At 38.3% G+C, this 23,898-nt stretch overlaps 1 protein-coding gene across 5 annotated transcripts in view; it reads right to left on the minus strand.

Moving 5' to 3' along the window:
- The window catches only part of AKAP9 (A-kinase anchoring protein 9), a 142,514-nt gene that overhangs the window by 31,218 nt on the left and 87,398 nt on the right, over window positions 1-23,898 (minus strand). For 2 of the 5 annotated variants that reach the window (XM_054991883.1, XM_054991880.1), the window contains 9 exons: window positions 21,891-22,103; window positions 20,402-20,440; window positions 18,731-18,963; window positions 17,593-17,712; window positions 7,092-7,268; window positions 6,888-6,989; window positions 5,883-6,035; window positions 5,488-5,667; window positions 2,067-3,119 (listed from right to left, as the gene is read on the minus strand). In XM_054991883.1, the coding sequence (XP_054847858.1) occupies window positions 2,067-3,119; window positions 5,488-5,667; window positions 5,883-6,035; window positions 6,888-6,989; window positions 7,092-7,268; window positions 17,593-17,712; window positions 18,731-18,963; window positions 20,402-20,440; window positions 21,891-22,103 (2,270 nt within the window). The remainder of the gene's footprint in view (window positions 1-2,066; window positions 3,120-5,487; window positions 5,668-5,882; window positions 6,036-6,887; window positions 6,990-7,091; window positions 7,269-17,592; window positions 17,713-18,730; window positions 18,964-20,401; window positions 20,441-21,890; window positions 22,104-23,898) is intronic. The other 3 variants (XM_054991881.1, XM_054991884.1, XM_054991882.1) reach the window with 2 other exon arrangements.

The raw sequence follows: 23,898 nt of genomic DNA on the forward strand, positions 1-23,898 counted from the left end.
CTCTGGTCACAAGTAAAACAGTTGCCTCTGTTTCCAGAATGCCCTGGGGGATCCGATGCCCCCGGGCAGTTCATTGGATGAGCTGGTGGATTGGCGTGTCCGTTTCTCTGAAGCCACTGATGAAATGATGCCCTATTGCCCTCTTCGCCCCTGCGCCAGACTGGCTCCTTGGTATAAAGAGGAGCTATGATGGAAGAAGCAGGAGCTAAGATGGTTTGAGCGAGTGTGGTGACGATCTCGAGATGAAAGATAATCTTATAGGATATTTATGAAAGCCTATGAGATGGCGGTGAAGGCTGTGAAGAAGGAATTTTACACAGTCTCCATTGTGTCAGCTAGCTCATGCCCAGAAAAACTGTTTAAAGTGGTTTGGTCACTGGTCTCCCTATCAGGGGGAGACCGCCAAACGGGACATTAGCTGTGAGGCTTTTTGCTGATAAAATCTTGTCTCTCCACCACGACTTGCCAGCCATGATTGATACAGTACATGAACTGGAGGCCCCTTGGCCATCTTCTGGGCCAATTATCAGATCATTTCAGCCCACTTTCCAGGGATGAGATTGACAGGACCCTGTGGGCAGTGAGGTCCACCATGTGCCCCTTGGACCCATGCCCATCATGGCTCGTGAAAGCCAGTGCTGATGGGCTATGGACCTCCCTTTGGGCATGTCTTTGGGCACCGGGGTTTTTCCTTGAGCACTAAAGGAAGCCGTGGTAAGACTTCCCCTAAATAAACCATCTTTGGACCACACCGACCTAACCAATTACCACCCAGTTTCGAACCTCTGGGTAAGGTGATTGAGCAGGCAGTGGTGGAACAACTGCAGAGCTTCCTGAATGATTCCTCATCCCTAGATCCCTTTCAGTCCGGTTTCTGCCCAGTGCATGGGACAGAGACATTGCTGGTTGCTCTCACAGACGATCTTTGCAGGCAGCTGGATTGAGGTGATTCGGTACTGCTGATATTATTGGATCTTTCAGCAGCATTCGACACAGTCAACCACGATCTGTTGACCCATCGCCTCACTGATGTGGGGATACGAGGGACTGCCTTGCAGTGGCTTATCTCTTTTCTCCACAGTTGGGGACAGAGGGTGGCGCTAGGGGAGAAACTGTCATCCCGCCACCCTTTAGTGTGCAGTGTCCCTCAGGGGGCAATACTCTCCCCATTATTGTTTAATATCTATATGCGCCCCCCTTGCCCAGCTGGTGCAAAGGGGAACTGGCCCTGTTGTCTGGCGATCAGTTGTAATTCCAGGAGCTCTCCAGGCTCCATCTAGAGGTTGGCAACCCTACTCCAGGGTTTAGCAAGCACAGTCTCACAGAACAGCAAGCAAGCTGGAAATCACTGTTTCTACAGTGTCAAATCACAACAACTTTCCAAGCCAGTGAGCTATCAGCATGATTGATGTAAATATTTGTGAAAGAATAACTTATTGATCCTCTTTGAAGACTGGACCTGCTTATAACTTTGCTGACTGGCAAGTGTCCCTGTCAGTTATACTTCCGCTGACTCACTCTTTCCTTACTCTGACTTTCTTGAACTCTAAACCTGACACAATGGCCAAATCCAAAGAGTTCTAACGTTTTCTAAATATTTCTGGTGATTATTAATTATTGAGGCTGGATTAGTTATAAGTTATATAAACAGTGGGTATGAAAGCAATCTCAGGACGAACGAATACCATGAAAATCCTCCTCACCCCAAAGTCGCCTCCTCCAGGACTCTTAAATTCAAACTGGTCTGAGCACGGTAATTTCGTTCCCCCTTTATTTCCTTAAACTGTTCTCAACATTCTGTGCCTCCTGCATCATATTCAGTTCTCCTTAAGCAGGGTGGTCCCTCCCTTTCCTGTTTTCAAAGTCATATTTTTCTGTACATCTGCAGCTATTTAGAAACTTCATTTGTATTCATAATCTCCTATGTAGAAACTCCTAGATTTCAGTGTGCTGCTTTTGTGATCGGGCATGGAATGAACAGGGTATTCTTAGTTTAGGTTTGATTAATTAACATCCAAGTGCACATTCGTACTAGTCAGTGAGAGCACGTGCTTTGGGGAACATACCTGAGGGAGTTTTGCTTTCTTGATCTTTGTCTTCTCCCTTTTGTGCTTTTCTTCTACTTCTGCTAGAAGCTGCTTTAGTTCAGCAAGTCTTTCCTCCTTTTCTTTAGCTTCCTTCTGTGCTATTTCCACTTTTGTCTTTTCTAGTTGCAAGCTACTGTGTGCATTTGCCACTTGGCACTCCATCTCTGAAAGTTTCTCCAGCAGTGCTGATAATCTGCACTTTGCGTCTTCTTCAACTGTGCCATCTGTCTTTTCTGTTAGAATAATCTGTGCTGCTTCCTCTGGCCCTCCTGTGTGCATCTCCGGGAGGACTTTACTTTGCTCTAGCACTGCATTCAGCTGAGCTTGATTAACAATTGCCGCTGCAGCCTTCTGAGCCAGCATGTCTTTTAGCTCCACTATTTTCTGCTGAAATGCCTCTGACTCAGCCTGCGCTTGCTCACTTAAATCTTTAATTTGGTTGTAACACTGCTTTAGCTCCAAATCCCTGTCCTTAAGAGCTGTCTGAAGCTGCTGCAACTTTGTGTCTGTGTCGCTGAAAGAGTCTTTAGCATTTTCCACAAAATTAAATATTTTTTTCTGATCTATAGCTTCTGGGTTTTCAGTTTTTTCTCTGATCATCACTCCTACTTCAGCCAATCTGCTTTTCATTTGTACATTTTCAAGTTCTTCTCCCATTCTTTTATGTGCCTCCCTTAATGTATCTAGTTCTTTTTTTAACCTGTTTGCTTTTAATTTTGTTTCTTCCAGTTCATTTTTTGCTTGGGACACCTCTACATCACTGCTTTCCACTTTCTTCAACAGGGCTTCTTTTTCTGCCAACACTCCATCTAGCTGGTGTTTTAAATTATCTGCATCTTCCTGAATCAATGAGAAGTCCAGACTAGGTTCTTTGTGTTCAATATTTGCCAGCTCTTGCTGGAGCTTTTCAATAACTTCATTCAGCTGTTCTACTTCCTGCTCGTTGTTTTGTTTTAGACGCTCTTGGTCACTCTTTAAGTATTCTATCTGGGCCTCCAGTTCCCTTATGTGATCATTTTTTTCCTCAATTACCTAAATGGTCAAAGAAAATTTTTAAAAGCATTTTATTATTGAAAAAAGGTAGCCACTTCTGTAATTTATGCCAAAAAATTGTTTTAGCAAATATCTCTTACGTTTACCAACAGTACTCATTTTTCTTGAAGTAGCATATTTCATAATTCCAATTAATTGCACCTTCACCTAAAATTTGGAAGAACCAAATCCAAGAATTGTTGTGAAAGCTAACAGTGTTTATTTATTGGGATATAATTAATGTATCGTATTTTTCTGGCTCTAAATGTTCTGAAACTGTCACATTCACTGGGCAAAGAGACCATTTTCAGGAGTGAGCCCCAAACTACTTCCTAGGGAATTACGTTTCCAGATATACAAACTACTTCAAGAGTAATTTTTATTAATACTAGTTCAACTGATATTTTCTCTAATAAAACTATACGTCTTTACACTGGCTTGTCAAATATTTATTGCAAAAAATATTTAAAGTGTTCAAGTATCACTCAAGTGTCCTCACCATTTGTTTGAGAATGAAGACACAGCTTCTCAGAATTCTAGTTGTTTCAACAATATAACCAAATACACTTCCAGAATACCAGAAATTAGATCAACATGGGTAGCCCTGTTAGTTTGTCTGTAGCAACAGAAAAGAGCAAGAGTCCAGTAGCATCTATAAGACTGTAAGAAGTCCCCACCCTACACAATCACGCCTGCTATTGTCATTCATCGGCTATTGTCATTTGGCTTCTGAAATCACTCCACCAAGATAGGACAGACAGACTTACATTCTAGCTATATCTGAAGACGTAAGCTGTGACTCACAAAAGTGCATACCATACCACAAATTTTGTTAGTCTTATAGATGCTACTAGACTCTTGCTCTTTTCTGCCAGAAATTAATTATTCTTCACAATCCAGATATACAACAAAATAGACCTGTTTTTTAGTTATTAACATTCAAATCAGCTGGTAACTCCTTACTTTCCTATAATGGTGAAGTAGGCATGTTTTGTAGAATACACTATATGGACTATATTGAACTGGACATATATGGAACCCTGGTGACTAAGAACATCAAAGTGATGAAATGACAAAAAGAGGTTCAAAAAGCAATAGTTAATGTACAAAATATATAAGATTTTAGTGAAACCAGGATGGAATAAAATAAGGATATTAATCTTAATATTAAGGCACAACAGCTAACTTGTCAAATATACAAGGAATGGTTCAAAATTTATCTAAAAGAAATTTTAATTGAAAAGAATGCAGAAGCTAAAAGAAGATTCAGACCAATCAAGATATTTAGTGGAAAATAAAGGGTAAACAAGAAGAAGAAGTAGCTTTAAAAACAGAAAAGATTTTTAATACCAGGTTAAGATGGAAGAGTCTAATTAAAACAACTGTAAAATGCAACTATAGAGAAGTTGAAATACTAATATTAATTGGATAACAAGGATGAGTCTATTATAGACTTCTTTAAGATTTCATTGCTGTCAGAGACAGGACCTTGATTAGATAGAACATTTACCATGTCAGATCTATACTGTTATAATTTTGTTTCTCTCATCAAAAGGGAACAGAAAGCAGCATCAGCAATTGATGGGAAATTGATAGGAAAAAAGGATAGTGACTAAACGAACCAGAAATGTGAGAAACAATAGATACCATACATCCTAATATGGTAACTAGCAAGTAAAAAATAAAGCTTGTTTGCAAGTCACAAAAATTACAAAATACTAGAGAAATAGTTTTTCTTTCAAAAATGTAGATATTTTGAAAATAAGTTTAATCTTAGTGAACAACTCCTGTTTGCCAGATAACAGGACCATGATGAACAAGCATGATGCAACTACCAAAATGAATTGCGGCAATAGTCATCTGGGGTACTACATAGTCACAAAAGACTCAAAGAATGAAAAGCAAATAAAATACGTTCTCCAAGAATTGGGAACTAGGGAGAATGAAATCTAGACTCTTCATGACATCAGCTAGTAGGCATAATCTTTTTATGATGGAAAAAAACCTAGAAATGATGTATTATTCGGCCAATTGCATTAGCATTAACTCTATTGTATAAATTTAATTCACCTTCTGTTGTGAAAACTCAGATGTCAGCATGCTAAAAAGCACCAATATTCCATCATCATAACCAAAATTCTAGACACTATGCAAAAAAATTGCAGGATACAACACACACACCTCAACAGAAAGCAACAGCCACAAGAATACTACTTTGAGAAATATAAACTTTTTCTATCCGCTATATTTTAAGCCTTATTCTTGCAAAGTTTAATTCTCTATTACTAAACCTTATTCTAGCATGTTAAACTGTTCAGCTTTTCTATCTTCCAATGAAAATGAAGAGCAAGACTTCAAAAGCATGTACTTTGTTATCTGTTGTAAATTCAAGGTTCTGTTGCAGTTTTGAAATTTGTTCATGGAGTTCATTTATTTCCTGTTCTTTTTCCTGTATGATCTGAACAAATTTTCCTGTAACTGGCTTATGATCCTTTATGGTACCATCTTCAGGACTCTGGATAGCTAATCCCAATTTTTCCATTTCTTCCTACAGACAAAAAAAAGTGGTACAGAACGTAACTTTATACATTTTCTTCTCTTGTCTATTCACCAGATGCAAATTTGGGAAATATTCAGAGATACAGGAATATATTTTTTATGAAAGAGAGGAGGTATTTATTAAAAGTTTTAGATTTCACAGGTTAATATATTCATTCAGAGGTAGAAGGAAGGAAAGTATAGAGCTCCTTGACAGATAATTACCTTGAATAATTTATTCTCTTGTTCAAGTTCTTGTTGCCGTGTGGTAGCTTCTTTTCTCTGGATTTCTAGTTGCATATGCAACTGTTGTACTTCTTCATTTTTATTTTCTAATTCCTCACGGAACTGCTCTAACTGTTCTTCAAGATTTATAATCTGTATATCCAAAACAATTGGCAAATGGATTTTTAAAACGTTGAGTAAGATTTTTAGAAAAAAATTTGGTTTTCCTCTTTAGAAACAAACTGCTATATTTAGTTTCTAGTCTTCTGCAGTGCCAGGGATACTGGCTGCCACATAGCAGCTACTATTTTGAGGCTCCACTGTAGACACCATTTTATTAGAATGCCAAATAGACAAAAGGTGGCTCATTCAGCCATGCTACAATTTGAGGTTAGGGGTAGATCTAAACGGCCAAGGAGGCAGACCACAGGCTACAGAAATAATACCTCTGCATGTAGCTTTAGGAAGCAAAGACTCTGTCCACTTTTGACAGATGATGCCCATCTGCCACTCATTATCTGAGAAGATATGTGGGTGCTTTGCTGCAAGTTGTAGCACACAGAGCATTTGTTTCCATTGCTCCATCTACTCAGATGGCACATAAATCTGAGTTTAAGGACTGAGGGTAAGGAGAGTGGGTTTTCTTGCTGAGTAGTGGAGAAATCAGGAAGATTCTAGCATCCCTTTCAGAGAGCTCTTTGGCCCATACATCCAGGAACACTTGGGTGGCTGCCATTTCCTCTCTTTTAGCAAGACAAAAATGGTTTTAAAGAGTCATCTTTAGGTTTCCTTTTTGTTCTTGGAGGGCTACAGAAGGGTCAGCCATTTAAACCAGACAGAAAGAGTCCATCACTCACAGAATCACGTACAATGTCCTTCCAGTCTAGTCCTACATGACCAGCAAAAGGAAGCTGAACTCGTACCATAAAGCCATATGATTATGCTGATTGCTGTGCATAAGTCTTATATAACAATTTTAAGTATCTGAATAACTGAAATGGATACCTCTTTTTCCTTCCTGTCTACAGCTTCTTGTTCCGCCTGTAATTGAGCTTCTAGAGGCAATTCTCCCCTCACTGGAGACCCAAACTGCTGCCTTTGGTCCACCTTTAAAGTAAGTATATTAGCTATCACAGTTTAATTCTTTAATTATTATACAAAGCTTTGTTGTTTGTAAATTTAAATACAAAAATAGTACATACAAAATACCTTTTGCAAACTGTCAGCACTGATCATTAAAGCTTGTTCCAATTCTCTGATTCTGTACTCTAATTTTTCAATTTCGTCATTCCGTTCTTGTACATCTCTCTGAAGTTGCTCCTTAGAGAGCAAAAGCTCACTGCATTTGTCTGTCTTTTCTTTGAGATGATTTGTTAACTGCTCAACCTGGTGACAATAGGTAGGAATTGTATTTGACATCTTTTGAAGTGCAGATAGTAAGGATGAAGGATGATTTGCAAAAAAGATTTTAGAAGATGTTTAGTTTAAAAAACAGTCATTAAGTCTGAGTATTGATATTTTATTAGAGCTGCCAGGGCTCCTGCTATGGCAGGAAGTCTCTTGCTGGCAGCCCTCCATTCTACCATCTCTCCAAGAGTGGCGGGAGAAAAAAAAAGAGACAAGAGAGGAGAGAGAGAGAGACAAAGTCACTGATGTTGCTGCATCAATCCAGGGAAAATCCGAATGTGACGCAGAGTACCTCTAGGAATCACCAGAAACTTGGCCTAGCAACCCTATTTTAATTACACATAAGGAGATACGATATATACACATTCACTATAAAAGATAGCCAAATTAAATTGCATAGCAGAAAAAAAGAAGCAGAAGAAGAAGAAGAAGGAAGAATCAGTATCCAAAGTATTTATCTTTTCAAAGTTAACACAGTAAATGAAAGCCAAAAGAGTTAATGAAAATAAATGAAGAATCAAGACAGCAGGTTGAGAAGAGGAAGAGAAAATAAGAGAGCTGGCTGCCATTCATATTACAAAGAAGCACTGGATTTTGAGCCAACCAAAAAGACTGTCCAGAGAAATGTTTGATTGGCTTGCCCGTTGAACAAAATTATGAACAGCTATCAATACAATCTGTAAGTAAAGACAGAAATGTCTGGCATTCTGACAAGATGATATATTATTTCACAAACATAAATTAAAACCACAGCAGCTATTCTACACAGATAAAATAATTGGCAAAGAAACTTTCAAATATAGAAATGTATCCATATCAATTACATTTTCAAATATGCAAGTATATATATCTACCCCCCTCATCAATAAAGACAAATCATCTAATATTTTCATCTACTTTATCCCAAAGTTTGTGTCACCAGTTGTTGCATAATCTTTCAAAAGAAATGCTATTATTTTTCAAACTGTAGAGTTAATGGATTGGATCCCACAGATCCTTTCCACTAATGCTGGCATCTTTCTCACTCCAGTACAAGGAAGCTTTCTCTAATGCTTGTATCAGGGGAAGGGCTCCTTGTGACAGAGGAGAGCAGCATTGTCATTAGTGGAACAATCTACAACATCCAGTTTTGCATTTCTATACATTTGCATGGAACCCAAGAAAATTCAGGTAATTTTGGAAAACCAATTACCACTGCTCAGTTAGTGGTACCTTTCCCTGATTTTTATTTTTAGGTATATCAAACATTGCTATCCTATCTCCACACACTAGGCTCTTGGTAGATGCACACAATCACCACTTCTTGCAAAGCACTGGAGTTCCCTTTGCCTAGCTGAAGCAAAATACTTCTTAGGATTGTATTAAATTTACACAAAAATTAGTTTAAACATCCTTTTTAAAAATCATATTGCTAAAATATGACTTGACCTTTTCTATTGAAAATGCTTCCAAGTCTGAACTGCAGAATAAGATTTTGAATTGGATACAGAGCATTTACATTAAACGATATGCCGAAATTTTAATAAATGGAGTACTAATGGATAGAATTCAAATAAAAAAGGAACTCATTAGGATTGCCCACTATCACCACTCTTATTTATCCTTGCCTTAAAAATATTAGCTTCTAAAATCAGACTAGATAAAAATTAAAAGATTAAAACTAGGAGAAGAGTTTAAAATAAAAAGTTACGCTGATGATGGGGTGTTGATAATTTCAAATCCCCAATTGTCGAGGAAACTCACAATAGCAAACTGAAAAATCCAGATTCCTTTTAGGGTACAAAATTAACAGGAAAAAAATTAATTTTAAAATTTTTAATGAAGCAGGAAAAGGAAGGCAATGGAAAGGTTACAGGATGTGTAATAACATCAAACCCACCTAGGAATAAGACTGATTGATGATAATGACACATTATTTAAAGAAAATTATAAAACAACATGGGCAAAGACACCTTCAGAGGTCGTTTTAATTAAAAATGTCATGGTTGGGAAGAATTTCTACAAAGAAAATGAATGTATTACCAAAACTAAATTTTCTATTTCAGATGCTACCAATTTATATACAAGAGAAGACTATGAAGGAATGGCAGAAAGAGATAAATGCACTTATACGGAATGCTAAAAAACCAAGAATTAGGTTTAAAGTTTTACAAGATAAGAAAAAAGAGGAGTTAGCAGTACCTAATGTCAAACTATATTACCAAGCAGCTGGTTTAGTCTAGATTGTGGATGCGATAAAAAAAAGAGAGGAAAGATTAATAAAATTAGAAACAGAAGATCTGGAAGAAGGACTAAACAATCATTTGAGGCTTAAAAAAAATCAATTAAAAATATGATGCAAAACAGAATGCATGTAATTAGAGATGGTTTATTTAGAATATGGGTAAAATTAGCCCTCCAATATCTCCTTTGATGTCATTGATAAAGGCAAATTATGACAAGCATGTTAGGAAAAATAATGATTATATGTCTTATGGAGACATGATAAACTATCAAGAAGAAATTAAGTCCTGTAAAACATTAAAAGATGAAGGAGAAAGTACAATGGCTATTATACTTTCAAATAGTTCCAAGATTCAAAAAAGACTTTCATTTATCAAGAGGTGTAATAAGGGAGTTGACCAAATTTGAAAAGATGATTTACATAGCAAAAAGAACATTTAATAGGACGAATCTACAAGCTATTGCTTCAATTTGATACAGAAACAGAACAAGTAAAAACATGCATGATAAGATACATGCAAAATTTTGAGGAAGAGATATCTTTCCAACAATGGGAAATTTTACGGATGAAGGATATAAAATTTACTGCCAGTCAAGCACTAAGAGATAACTGGTATAAGATGTTTTATAGGTGATACATCACTCCAAAAGATATTGAGAAGATGGACAAGAACTACAAGGGGGTATGTTGGACATGTAAAAATGTGGATGGCACCTTCTACCACATGTGGTGGTCATGTGAAATGACAAAAAAAAAACCCTGCAAAGAAAAACATGCTGAAATCCACAAAATTTAGAAAATCAAATTTACCATGAAAGCTAATGTTATTGGGCATCTTACAAGAGAATATCCAAAAAAATCCCAGAAGAACTATTTAGATACATGACAACGGTGGCCAGAGTTATATTTGCAATGAAATGGAAAGCTGAAGAGTGTCCAAGTTGAGAGGATTGGAAAGCTAAATTAGCTGGGCATGCAGTAATGGCTAAATTAACAAACTACGTAAATAGAAGGCTGATCAAAGAATTTCAAGATAAATGGAAAGCTAATTGCTTATATTTAACCTAATAATTGGGAAGGAAATACAGGAGTTACTGAAATGATAAATATAAATATTTTTCTGATATATAATGTATTGAAAATGGGTGAAAAAGGAGAAATATTTACTTATTTTATAATAGTTATTTCATTCTGTTAATGTTGTATAATTTTATTTCAAATTATTGCCTAAAATTATTAATGTGCATGTTGGATATCATATGGGGCATTTAGATTAATACCAAATATTTTGAAATTACTATTTAATTAATATTAACTGATGCTTGGTAAGGTGCAATTTATCACAATTATGGCTATTATACTATATACATTATTATATAATTATAATTTCTTTTTTGTTTATTATTTTCTGATGTTCTGTTTATATTTTAATAAAAAATACAAAAACAAAAAAAAAGTTTGTCAGGTTCCAGTACCCCTTGGGCGCATAAAACTTGTATGTTCTTGGCCGTCATGTCACTGAAAAGAGGGTTGCACTTACTTGTAACTGTTGTTTGTCTAGTGTCTTCTGTGCAGGCACACACTGAGGACTGCACAGGTGCAGTTAGGGTGGATAAAAATCAATCATTTTTTAAAAATTTTTTTAAAAAAATCAGATTTGTAAAATTTAAATCAGATTTTTTAAAATAAAATGTTTTTTTGAGGAAAATCTATCTAAAGATAGTTTTCAATTTAAGATACATTATAGTTCAAAGGCTATCATTATGAAATAAGGATTAGTTTTTAATTATGTAGCATGAGGCTGTATATTCATGCAATGTTTAAATTTTTTGGTAAACGAATTTCATTAATCCATTCACAATGTCATGCTTTTCCAGAGGTTTCTGTAAGATTATTGCACAATTTTTCTATCTAGAAGATATTATCACAGATGCTTGGTTTTACAGTTCTCAAAACTGAATTTGTGTCTGTAGAGATCACATGTCTCTTCTTCACAGCAAAAAGGTTGTAAAATAAACATACACAGTTGAGAAAAAGACTTTAATCCCATTGTCCCTTTGCAAATCTTTGTACACAGAACCAACCCCTTACCTCTTAAGCGCTAAGTTTCAAAAATTTCAATGAATAGAAGATTGTTGGGAGTAGAATAGATCTGCACAAGAAGCTAAGTGTGAGGAGTCTTTATGTAGAAAAGAATGAGTCTTTATGTAGAAAACCATGATTTAAATCTAGTCTTACTGACTAGTGATTTAAATCGATCAAATCCACCTTGGGTGCAGGCCAGCTATGGAGAAAGATTTTCAAGCTCTCAAACTGTAGGGGGCACTCTGCCTATTCAACGCACATGCATGTGAGTTTTCCTGCTGAATGCAGTGCTGCCAGGCGGAGCAACCTCATATCCTTCAGTTCCTCTAAGCTGCTATTCTCACAGCGAGGCAGGAGGGAGGGAATGTGTGTCTGCTTAGAAGACACTAGACAAACAACAGTTACAGGTAAGTGCAACCCTGTTTTCATTGTTGATCTTCTGTGCAGTCCCACATTCGGAGTATAAAATGGAGGGTGGGTGTGACTTGTCTAGTTGAATAGTGAATGAAGGATGGCATTCTCTTCTTGGCATGAATGTCTACTCAGTACTGTTGGATGAAGGTGTCTGCCAAGGACCAACTGGTGGCTTGATAGATGTCTTGTAGAGGAGTTCCCTGGAGAAAGGAAGCTTAGCCGATGATGGATTGCACTCTGGTAGAGTGAACCTTAATCGTCACTGGGCAAGGTATCTTGGCTTGAGTGTAGCACATTCTAATGGCTGCCACTATCCACACAGAAAAAGATTGTTTAGCAGTGGGAAGGCCCTTACGTGGGCCTGCATAATAGACAAAAAGAGCCTTGGTATTTCTGAAGGGCTTAGTTCTGTGTAAGTAATATAATAAAGCTCTCTTCATATTTAATTTGTGAAGGGAACATTTGGATTCTGAGGTCAGACTGGGAAATATTACAGGTAGGATAATCCTTTGCTGTAGCTGGAACCTAGACACTATCTTGGGGAGGAGTTCCAAACTTGGGTACAGAATTACTTTTTCTGGGGAAAAATGCATGAAGGGGAGATCTGTGCAGAGAGCAGCTAACTCCCCAATCCTTCTAACAGAGGCTATCTTCCAGGAAAGTCAGGAGAGGGCGCAGTGAGCCAGTGAGTTGTGCTAGTACTGGGGACATCCTGGGGGGAAGGTATTAATTACTCCCCTGAGAAATTGCTTAAGATGTGTTAGAAAAATGTCTTGCCATCTATCATCTCATGAAATGCAGAAATGGTTGCCAAGTGGAACTTGATTGAAGAGGCAGCTAGCCTGTTTCAAGAGTGATAACAAATACTCAAAAATGAGGGTCAGTGGATGTGAAAAGAAGAAATATGTGGTGTCCGCTATCCAGGAAGCGAAGTGGTTCCACTTGTGTACATAGGAGGATCTTGTGGAAGCGTTGCAAGCATTCAGTATAATTTGGGCCACCTCCCTCCAGAAGGAGATCTGGTGAATAGGAACCATGCTGTGAGCATGAGGGTAGATACGTTGTGACAGATGATCTGGCTTCTGTGGATGAGGTCCAGAACCTCCGGTAAGTGTATAAATCAGAAGCCAATCTTGGTGTGACCAGAAAGACATGATAAAGATGCAGTGTGTTTGGAAGTGACGGATTCTGCACAACACCTTAGGTATTAGTGGTGTTGGAGGAAAGGCGCAGAATAGACCTTGATGCCAGGAGATTTGGAAGGCATCTCCTAGGGAGCTGGGGTCTGTCTCTGCCAGGAAGCAAAAAGTTCTAGACTTGGTGTTGGAAGTTGCAAAGAGATCCAATTCTGGGAATCCTCACTTCTGGAATGTGGGATGTATGTAGTTGTTGTTGATTGACCGTTCGTGGTGTGGTTTGATTACCCTGCTTAGAGATTACCCTGTCTTTCACTGTGCCTGTTATGTGTATCACTTGTGGGAAGACATTGTTCTGCACAACCCATTGCCTTTGCTTATTCAGGTAGTAAAGTGCGGTCGTATCATTCATGTGTACCTGATCTCTTTTGTTGCGGGTGTGTAACTAGGTTGAAGTGTCTGATGAACCAGTTCTATAAGGGTCTCATATAGAAACATGTAACTGGAACAACACTGGTAATAGCTGCCATCAATCCTAACAGCTTCTGAATGGACAAGGCTGACTGAAATCGGCTAGACTGGAAACAGGTAGCAAGGGAGCAGAGTGACACTGCCCTATCCAAAGGCAGGAGGACTCTCCCTACCATACCAATTCTAACCCCTATGAATTGGATAGTTTGAGTGGGTAAGAGGGAAGATTTCTTCCTTTTACTGATGAGGCCCCAAAACAACGTTTGTATGATGATGTCAATGAGCTCTAGGAGCAGGTCTTTTGAGCAGGCAACAAGGAGCCAACCTTCTAGGTAGGGGTAGATGGAACACCCCTTAGACCTGAGAAAGGCTACCACATTGTCCATGCACTTAGTAAACACATGTGGGGCTGAGGATAACCCAAAGAGGCGGGCAGTGTACTGGAAGATTTACCCTTGGTATGAGAACCTGAAGTATATTCTATGTTCAGGGTGTATAGCAATGTAAACGTATGCATCCTTAAGATCTATTACAGCATACCTGATAACTACCTTGTTCAAAATACTGTATGACACTGGATAGGGTTAACATTTGGAACATTTCAACTTTAATTAACATATTTAAACCACAGAGATCTAAGCCAGGACTGACTCCACCATCCATCTTGTCCACAAAAAAGTACCTTGAGAAAAAACCCAGGAAGCACTCTCCCTAAGAAACTTTTGAATGGCTCCTTTGGACAGTAACTCAATGACTGCAGGGTAGAGCTCCTGAACAGAACAGGCTGAAACACTCCCTGGTGGGAATAAAGAGGGTAAATCCAAAAAACAGATTGTAACCCTGGGCCACAACTTTAAGCACCCAGGAATCATTGGTAATCATGTCCCAATTTGACTGAAAAGGAGCCAATCTGTCCAAAAAGGTTTTGCCAATTATGGAATGGTCAATCAGAAGAGTGGTTTCTGTCCTTGAGAGGACTTTGAAGACTGAGGTTGAAGCTATTTGGGTCTCACTTTGACAGACCATTTCCCTCTGGATCAATGGTAGGAGAGGTAGCTTCTTTGGTGTTGATAAGACTGATATGGATACCTTGTAGAGGTTTGCTGGTAGGGTTGATGACTCTGGTATCAATACTTGGATAGTTCTTGCTGTTGAGGAGGGACAATGACCCCTAGGTAATGGGCAGTCTGATGATTTGTTCTCATTTGAAGAAGAGAGTCATCAGTCTTTTCAGAAAAGAGGGAGGTACCCTCAAATAGGAAGTACTCAATTTTATTGTGCTTATCTTGTGATAAGGCAGTGGAACGTAGCCAAGAATGATGTAAAAAAACAGAAGAAGCCGTGGACCTTGCAGAGCAGTTGGCTGCATGTTTACCCTCCCACATCTGTTGTTTGGCCAGTCTTGTGGCCTCACCATGTAGTACTCTCACAAATGCCTTTTTCTCCTTGGGTAGATCTTGGACATAATTGGAAAGACATTCCCACAGGAACAGGTTGTAGGGGCCCATTATAGCTTGATAGTTGGCTATTCAGAAGTTAAGCCAACTACAAATCCAAGGAGGCAGAACTAAAAATATAATGAATTTTAAATTTTTATCAAAATTTTTTCAAAACTATCTAAAGTGCAAAGTGCAAGTCATACAAAATTCTATACAGAAGTCATAATATACAATCACAATAATGTTATTGTATTGTAATGTGATCGACTGACTGTTATTATTGTGATTGTATATTATGACTTTTGTATAGAATTTTGTATGACTTACACTTTGCACTTTAAATAGTTTTGAAAAAAAATTGATAAAAATTTAAAATTCATTATATTTCTAGTTCTGCCTCCTTGGATTTGTAGTTGGTTTAGCTTGTTTGTTTGTGGAGGCGCCCTGGTGTGTTAGTTCTTGCTATTCAGAAGTTAAGAGCTGCAGAGGAATATATCTTTCTTCCCAGAGCATCAAGCTTGCATCCCTCTCTGTCCACAGGGGAAAAGTGGGATCCATAACAGTATTTTGATTGGATCTCCTCAGCCACAAGAGATGAAGGGTGGGTATGATTGAAGAGGAAAGCACAATCCTGTTGTTATAATAATTCTCAATTTTTCCAGAAGTGGCAGGTATGGATGGTGGTATTTCCCAGATGCCATGCAAAATGTCCAAAAGGTCTTCGACAGCAGGGAAGGCCACGGATGCTGGTGAGTCTGAGTAAAAAGCCTGGAGAACCTTACTCTTTGATTTGAGTGTCGCTGTGGTGACATCCAATTCTAGAGCTCTCACCATCCTCAACATCTGTTTGGAGAACAGACAGAAATCAATAATGGGAGATGATGAGGCTACCTCTCTGACCACTTCCTCAGGGGGTCGATGCAAGTTCAGATGAGGCATCTGAATGGGAGACCACTTCTTCCCCTTCCTCAGAATCCGAGGGAGTCGAGGATCAAGTTCTAAGTTTGCGGAACAGAATCGACGTCTCTGCTGGAACTGACGAGGTCAGAACAGAGATATTCCATGCAGAAGCAAGCATAGACAGGAATTCTTGCCAGTCTGTCATCTGTGGTGGATAGATGGAGCCCAATGGCCAAGGCGTAGATGCAGGAGGAGGTGCAGTTGGTGAAATCGATGGTAGATTCCACGTCTGTGGAAAAGGTTGAGTAGGTTGTTGTTGGACTGCCTCTTGTGTTGGTAGTTGGATGGGTGCACTTGCCATCAGAGTGGAGATTGTTGGAACCGGAAAGGTTGGAACCGATGCTGGTGGAACCAACTGAGTTGAATCTTTGTTTTCAATCTTACAACATTCTTTGGTTCTTCTTGTCCTTCATCTACAAGCTTTATAGAAATAAGTATGTCGGGCCTCCCAACTCAAGGCAGCAATGTGGGAGATGGCTTTGACGGATTCAGACAGGTCGGCAGCCAAGTCATCTGCCAAACACAAACTCAACCCCTGATCTAAGCGGTAAAGTTGGAATGTAGTTCTTCTGTTGGACTGACATCCTCTGCTTCAGGGTGAAAAGTGGGAGCAGGTGGAGGTGAAGGAGTAGATGGAGCAGTTATGATCTCCTCCTCATCAATCAGCAAGGGTGCTGAAGAGGGAGACTGATGGTGCCAATGATGCGATGAAGTGGAAGCTGGTCTTTTAACGTGTTTGTCTGTTTTTGCCTTTTTTGCAAGTGGTTCCGATGCACATGCTCAGATCTGTCTGGTGAGCAGTACTTTGCAGTTTTCACATTACATTTCTTTTTCTTTTCTATTACTGTTCATTCAACCCAATGGTCTTGAACAGCCAACACCGTGCATTTCAGCATTCAGTCAGGTGTAGATGCCTGGGACAAGCAGGATTCCTCATTGGATCCGGTGTATGGGCCTTTGGATCCGAAAAAGATCAGGGGTTGAGTTTGTGCTCAGCAGATGACTTGGCTGCCGACCTGTCTGAATCCGCCAAAGGCATCTCCACATTGCTGCCTTGAGCTGGGAGGCTCAACATACTTATCTCTATAAAGCTTGTAGACAACGTACAAGAAGAAGTGAAGAATGTTGTAAGATCAAATATAAAGAACGGACAAGAGAAGAACCTTTCTCAGCATCAATGAAAAAGGAACTGAGAGATATGGGGCCGCTCCACCCGGCAACATTGCATTCAGCGGGAAAACTCGCATGCATGTGCATTGAACAGGTGGAGCGCCCCCTATAGTTTGAGAGCGTGAACATTTTTCTCTGTGGCTGGCCTGCGCCTGTGCAGTTCCCAACATGGGACTGCACGGAAGACTGACGACAACATAACACTATTAGCAGCTAACTTGATTAATTTTGGAAGGGTTTACTACTGGGGCCACTTTTCGTAATATTTCCTCTCCCTGTTCTTACTGTTGTTTTATTGTAGTATTCAATATCTGCCTTATATACATTATAAGTATTTTACAGCATTCCAATCATTACTTTTTGTATTCATGAGAAATACAAATAGTAGTACTTCAGTATCTTACCTCTTTGTTTTGGTGTTCATTGACAGGCTGAAATCTTTGTGGAATCTTAAGCTGGTGCTCAAGCTTCTGTATCTCCTGTTGGAATACATCCCTCTCATGTTCCCTGTCAATTGCCTGTTCCTAAAACATATATTATATTTCTTATATCCTTTACATTTCTTAAAGCAAACTTATTTTGACAAAATGTAAAAATTATTAAAGAACGGTGTCTTGCTTTAGTCTATTATTAAATATATCTGTTGTGGGTAAATAGCAGGGAGCTCTGTGATGTATTAAATCTACTGTAACCAACTTATCCTGTCAAGCAGGAAAAACTATATTGGATCATTTCTGCGGTATATTATCAAAGTAATTTGTGACAGCACTCTGTGTGGCATGTAAACAAATTGCCTATAGTACTTTCTCAAAACTGGTGATGTCTCATTTGTGTTACTATTAAAATGTGATTCAGGCACTAGGAAACAAGAAGTCTACAGATACCAGGCAACCCTCTCCTTGTCTACTCATCTGTGACAGAAGTAATGACATACACATTTTTCTAAAAGGCAATAGAGGCCAATCTAAAAAGAAAAGTTAATGCTCATCATACAGCAAAGTCATAAACTATTTTTTTCTGTTTTTTTTTTACCCCACAACTGGTGTTAATTATTAATTAACCTGAATTTTTGGTTGTACTACAGGTCTTTTTGGTGGCTTCAGAAATAAAATCAAATTTAGATTAGTTACACTTTGATAAATACAGAAACATCCTACTCTAATATTGGCAAGCCATAATAGATACTCCATTTGTTCAGGAAAATTACATCTTTGTAATATTGTTAATTGACCTCTGATGTTTGTTCCAGAAATGCAAAAAGACAGACAATTTTCTAGGCTGAATTTCTCTAATTCTATATTCTGAAATTTGGTCCATTTTTAATTCATTTACCAAATGTTTATGTTGTCAATATGCAGAATGTTTTTAAAAAGTAATTTCATTGCTACTTAGAATGCAATGGAAAGTATCCTTTTTCATGTACAGGGTTAACATTAACAGAATACCTGCTTGTTGTCTTTTTTTCTTTAACTTTTTATTGTGTCTTAAAAGGCTAGATTGGATTTGCAATTCCGTAAGATAAAGAATTACTCTCTTACTTACATCTAGAAACTTTTTGGTTTTCTCAAGCTGTTTCTCTAAAGCTTGGTTCTGCTGCCTTAGATCCATTAATTCTGCATTCTTTTCTTGCTCAAGTTCCAAAAACTGGTTGACCTGCTCCTCTATATCAGTTTCCAGTGCCTTCACCTGTTTCTGAAGATAGTCATATTCTTTTTCAGCTTGCCGTTGCACTTCTATTTTTTCCTTCATAAGTTTTTCTGTCTCCGCCAGCAACTCTGTTTTATAAAGGCAACAATTGTTTTTAGATATGCAAAGTTAGTCAGTTTATCACAATAAAACTACCCCCAAAGACTGTGTGTCCATGTTTGAATACAAAGGATGGAAATAGATTTGGGTTTTACCAGATCAGAATAATGTGATTTCTTTTTATTGTAATAAAAAGATGCCATATAAAGGTATTAATGACTTCCTTTATAACTCACACTGATTTAATTAACTATCCACATAGAACATTATGAAGATGCATGACACCAAATAGTAAGTGCATATATTTAATTTATTACTAGGGAAAATGTATGATGGCATTAAAACCCAACTATCTTCTCATCCAATAAGACTGATCTAGTCCCAACATACTTTTTCCAACAAGAGGCACATTCATACATTTAAAGCAAAATACCATAGACCTTCACCTGGTGAGTTACAGAAAGAACACAGAAGGAAATTCTTACCTGCAACTAGAGTGTTCTTTTAAGGGTGCTGTGTTCACTCAACATGCCATTCATCCCTCCACCCCACCCCCCTTTAAAAATATTTAAATTGTCTAGGAAAGAACTTAGAATTTGTTCTTCCATTATATCAGCAGCACAGGAAACTCTAGAACATGTCTCCTTCCCATTCCAGTAATAAAGGATGTTCAAAAGTCACTATCAAAAGAACCAGTGTCAACTTCCTATGTCAGCACCATGCTTCTCAGGAGCTGAGCTACAATGGCGTAGAAGTAAGGCACATTGCAGACTCCTTCCACATAATGACGATGCATATGGAGACATTTGTACTACATCAGAAGTGGCACCAAAATGAACATATTGTTTAACATAAATAATCAGAAGGAATGCCAAAGTTAAGTGATTCACAATATATCATAACTGAATAATCTTCAATGTACAATTGATACACAGGCTGCAAACAAAAGCCCTTTGCTAATTTACAGATTAATAGATTGAGGGATCAGGGTCTTTGGTACATACAGGGGGAAAAGAAAAAAGTCACCAGATATTGGCCATTTTCTTGCATTGCACAATACAGGTATTTTGGGTACCATCATCTTACATCATGCTTACTGAACATCATATGTCAATATAGAAGTATATTTGGCAAAGTTATTACAAACTGATATATTTGCAGCTTAAAAGCAAAACAAAAGGTTACTGTAAACTAACACCACCTCAACTCACAAATCATTAATGACTAAGATGATGGTTAAGTGGATCTGCTTAAAAACAGTTACTAATGGAGTGTACTTAGAAATTGTGAGCAATTGTTATCAAAAAGAAAAGTTGTGAGCACGAAATACGATATGAAAGCTGCAGGCCAGTAAACATTAAAGTTGTGTTAGTAAGCTGAAAGCCCAAAGAAAAGACCATGATTAATAAATAAGTAATAAAAATCTGCCACCCAATGAAAGATTGGCCATGCAATATACAAACACACCTGCTTGGGAAGCTGCATCGACTGCAGCATCTACTAGGCCTAGGAGAACAGAAAACAAAAAAAGCAAAAGTAATTCACATGCCATCTCTAGTTTTCTCAAGGTGTAATACTGTATGAGAAGAATGAAGCTGAAGATAGAATGGAGTTCAGTGCAAATGGCTGATAAAGTAAGAAACGTGTCATTAATCTATTAAGTATGATAGTTATGTTATTTTCCTACTTTTGAAGGCAAACTTACATTTCTTCTGGATAGTGAACAGTCAAACCACATCATAAACATTCTATTATAAATTCAGAATAATGTTCCTGCTACAGAAACTAATGATCGTAAGGTTATTGTGAAACAGAAATAATAATAATAATAAATATCTATTCAAAAGTAATGTATAGGTGGCTACTATGATCATTCCAGCTTCTGCATTATTTTTGTTTAAAAGGCAACATTTCACAAGCTACTTACAGTCCAGTTACTGAGATTATATTGCTTTTTAAACATCTTTGGCATATATTACCCTTTCAAAAAGAGATTTTTTTTTTACTGAAACAAGATTAAAACGGCAATTTGCTTTATGAAGTAAAAATTCATTTGTTAAACATTAACAAAAAAACCTTTGTGTTTTTCCTACAGAGTATCCACCTCAAAGTTGAGACACATATAATTTTCCTTCATGACTCCTGAACATCTTTCCTATGAATATCGAGATATCTCTAATTATACTTGAGTATAAAGCTTTTCAGCTAAAACACCAAGACAAGAGTTTAATTCTGTGGTGCTATAGTTAAAATATTTGGTCTGGGTAAAGGAAACTCAAGTTTTAAGCACTAGTTCAGCTATGAAGTTCTTTGGGTGACCTTGGGCAAATATTTCTCTAGTGGATATTATGAGGTAAAATGCTGAGCACCTTGAAGCAAGGAAAAGAAAAAAAACGCACTACACTTGATGTCCACTTCAGATACTTAAGTTAAAAAGTAAATACCTGACAGAGACTTTATTTCACATTCAAAAAACCCAGAATAAATATATCTCTGGAATAATATTTAGGACGAACCAGGTTCTATCCTTAGATATAAAAATAGATAAATTTGGAAATTGTTAGCCCGCTCACATTGCTCAGGGTGAGATATGAAAAGGAAAGCAAAGTTGGATGAGCAGGACTCCTTTACTTATACTCAAGGCAGACTGACACATTTGGGGTTTGGAAAGGGTTTTTTTTCTCCAGATTTTACCAGCTATCTCACTTGGAGTTCAGAGGTTTCTGAATCTTGCCCCCATTGCCCAAGTCATCTGAAACTGTGGTGCACTGACACACTGCCTGTGGCACACTCTGATCTCGATTATTTGGACTACTTTGAGACACGTAGAAAGCAGCTGGCCTTGACGACCCTGTCACTCCCACCTCTACAATTCTATGGACATCAATGAAGAGTTACTATATATTACAAAGTAAAACCAGAACACACACTTGAAAGACTGTTTGCAAATACATACGTTGTTCTATTGGTCCTGCATCAGCTTTCATAGCATCCTTTTGTCTGAAGAGTAACTCCTTTTCTTCTTGAAACTGGTGCCTCTCAGCCTCTAGTTCCTGTAATTTGTTACCTGTACAAAGGAGATCTTGCTCAAGATGGCCAATTACATCTATTTTTTCCTGGATTTGCTTTTCCAGAAGCGATTTTTCGTCTGCATAACCATCAATAAGACCTATAAGAAGAACACAAATGATTAATCAAGCACGGTCATTTTAAGTAGGTATTTCAAAATTACAGCAGAAAAAAAATTGGAAACTTGTTCCTAGAACAAGTTAACATGACTGTGAATGACAAAAGTGGCATTCTCAGCTGAAAAGCTTTGTCTCAAGTAAAAAAAAAAGAGGCTGCACTCACACAGATCGTTGGATACGGAGCTACAGCAGTACTACTGGGTTTTCCTTTGTGGACAAGCCAATTGCAAAGGATTGTTATAGCACAATGATAATTTAACACTGTATGCAGGGCTCATTTTGAGGGGGAACACATAGGAATGCAGTTCTGGCAGTTCCCCAAAGAGATCACATGTCAGGTGGCCCCGCCCACCTGACTCTCGGCCATTTGGGGCCTGTTTCAACCTGGATTGGGGCTGAAATGGCCCAGATTGGGCCAAATTTAATAAGGGAATGCTTATTAAATCTGCGAATGATACTAAATTGGGACGGGTAGCAAATACGGTCGAAGATAGAGTAAGGATACAGGATGATCTCGACAGGCTGGAAAACTGGGCTAAAACAAATAAAATGAATTTCAACAGAGATAAATGCAGAAGTTCTGCAGTTAGGAAGGAAAAATCAAATGCATAATTATAGGATGGGAGAGACTTGTCTTGGCAGTAGTATGTGCGAAAAGGATCTAGGGGTCTTAGTAGACCATACACTGAACATGAGTCAGCAGTGTGATATGGTAGCTAAAAAGGCAAATGCAGTTTTGGGCTGTATCAACAGAAGCATAGTGTCCAGATCATGAGAAGTGATGGTATTGCTCTATTCTGCTCTGGTTAGACCTCACCTAGAGTACTGTCTTCAGTTTTGGACACCACAATTTAAGAAAGATATAGACAAGCTGGAATGTGTCCAGAGGAGGACAACGAAGATGGTAAGGGGGCTGGAGACCAAGTCCTATGAGGAAAAGTTGAAGGAACTCAGAATGTTTAGCCTGGAGAGGAGGCGACTGAGAGGTGATAAGATAATCATCTTCAAGTACTTGAAGGGCTGTCATATTGAGGATGGCGCATAGTTGTTTTCCGCTGCCCCAGAGGGTCAGTCCAGAACCAATGGCTTGAAATTAAATCAAAAGAGTTTTCGGCTAAACATCAGAAAGAACTTCCTGACAGTTAGACCAGTCCCTTAGTGGAACAGGCTTCCTCGGGAGGTGGCGGGCTCTCCTTTGGTGCTTTTAAGCAGAGGCTAGATGGCTATCTGACATCAATGCTGATTCTGTGAACCTGGGCAGATTATGAGGGGGAGGGGAGAATGGGTTACATCAGTGCTTAGTTCTCGTGGCCCTTCTTACATGCCTGGGATAATGCTGATCGCCACCTTGGGGTCAGGTAGCAATTTTCTGCAGGCCAGTTTGGCTAGGGATCCTGGAGGTGTTTTGCCATCTTCTGGGCAATAGAGCAGGGGTCACTGGGGCAGTAGGGGCGGTGGGTTGTTGTGAATTTCCTGCATTGTGCAGGGGGTTGGACTAGATGACGTTAGAGGTACCTTCCAACCCTATGATTCTATAATTCTATAAGACACAAAAATATAGACACATAATGATGTGCTTATGTATGTTTGGCAAAAGCTGACATAATGCCTTTCTGCAGCACACCAGTATTTAATCCCAAGGAAAAGAATGTATGATGCATTTACTTGCTCATTTTATGAAAATATTCAAGAGGTAAGTTGTTCCTTCCCACCACTAAGTTTCCAGAAGATGACATTTACAAATTTTGAATTCTCAGGTAAGTAGTTTCAAATCCA

Source organism: Eublepharis macularius, chromosome 11 (genome assembly GCF_028583425.1).
Source record: "Eublepharis macularius isolate TG4126 chromosome 11, MPM_Emac_v1.0, whole genome shotgun sequence".
NCBI classification, from domain to species: Eukaryota; Metazoa; Chordata; class Lepidosauria; order Squamata; family Eublepharidae; genus Eublepharis; species Eublepharis macularius.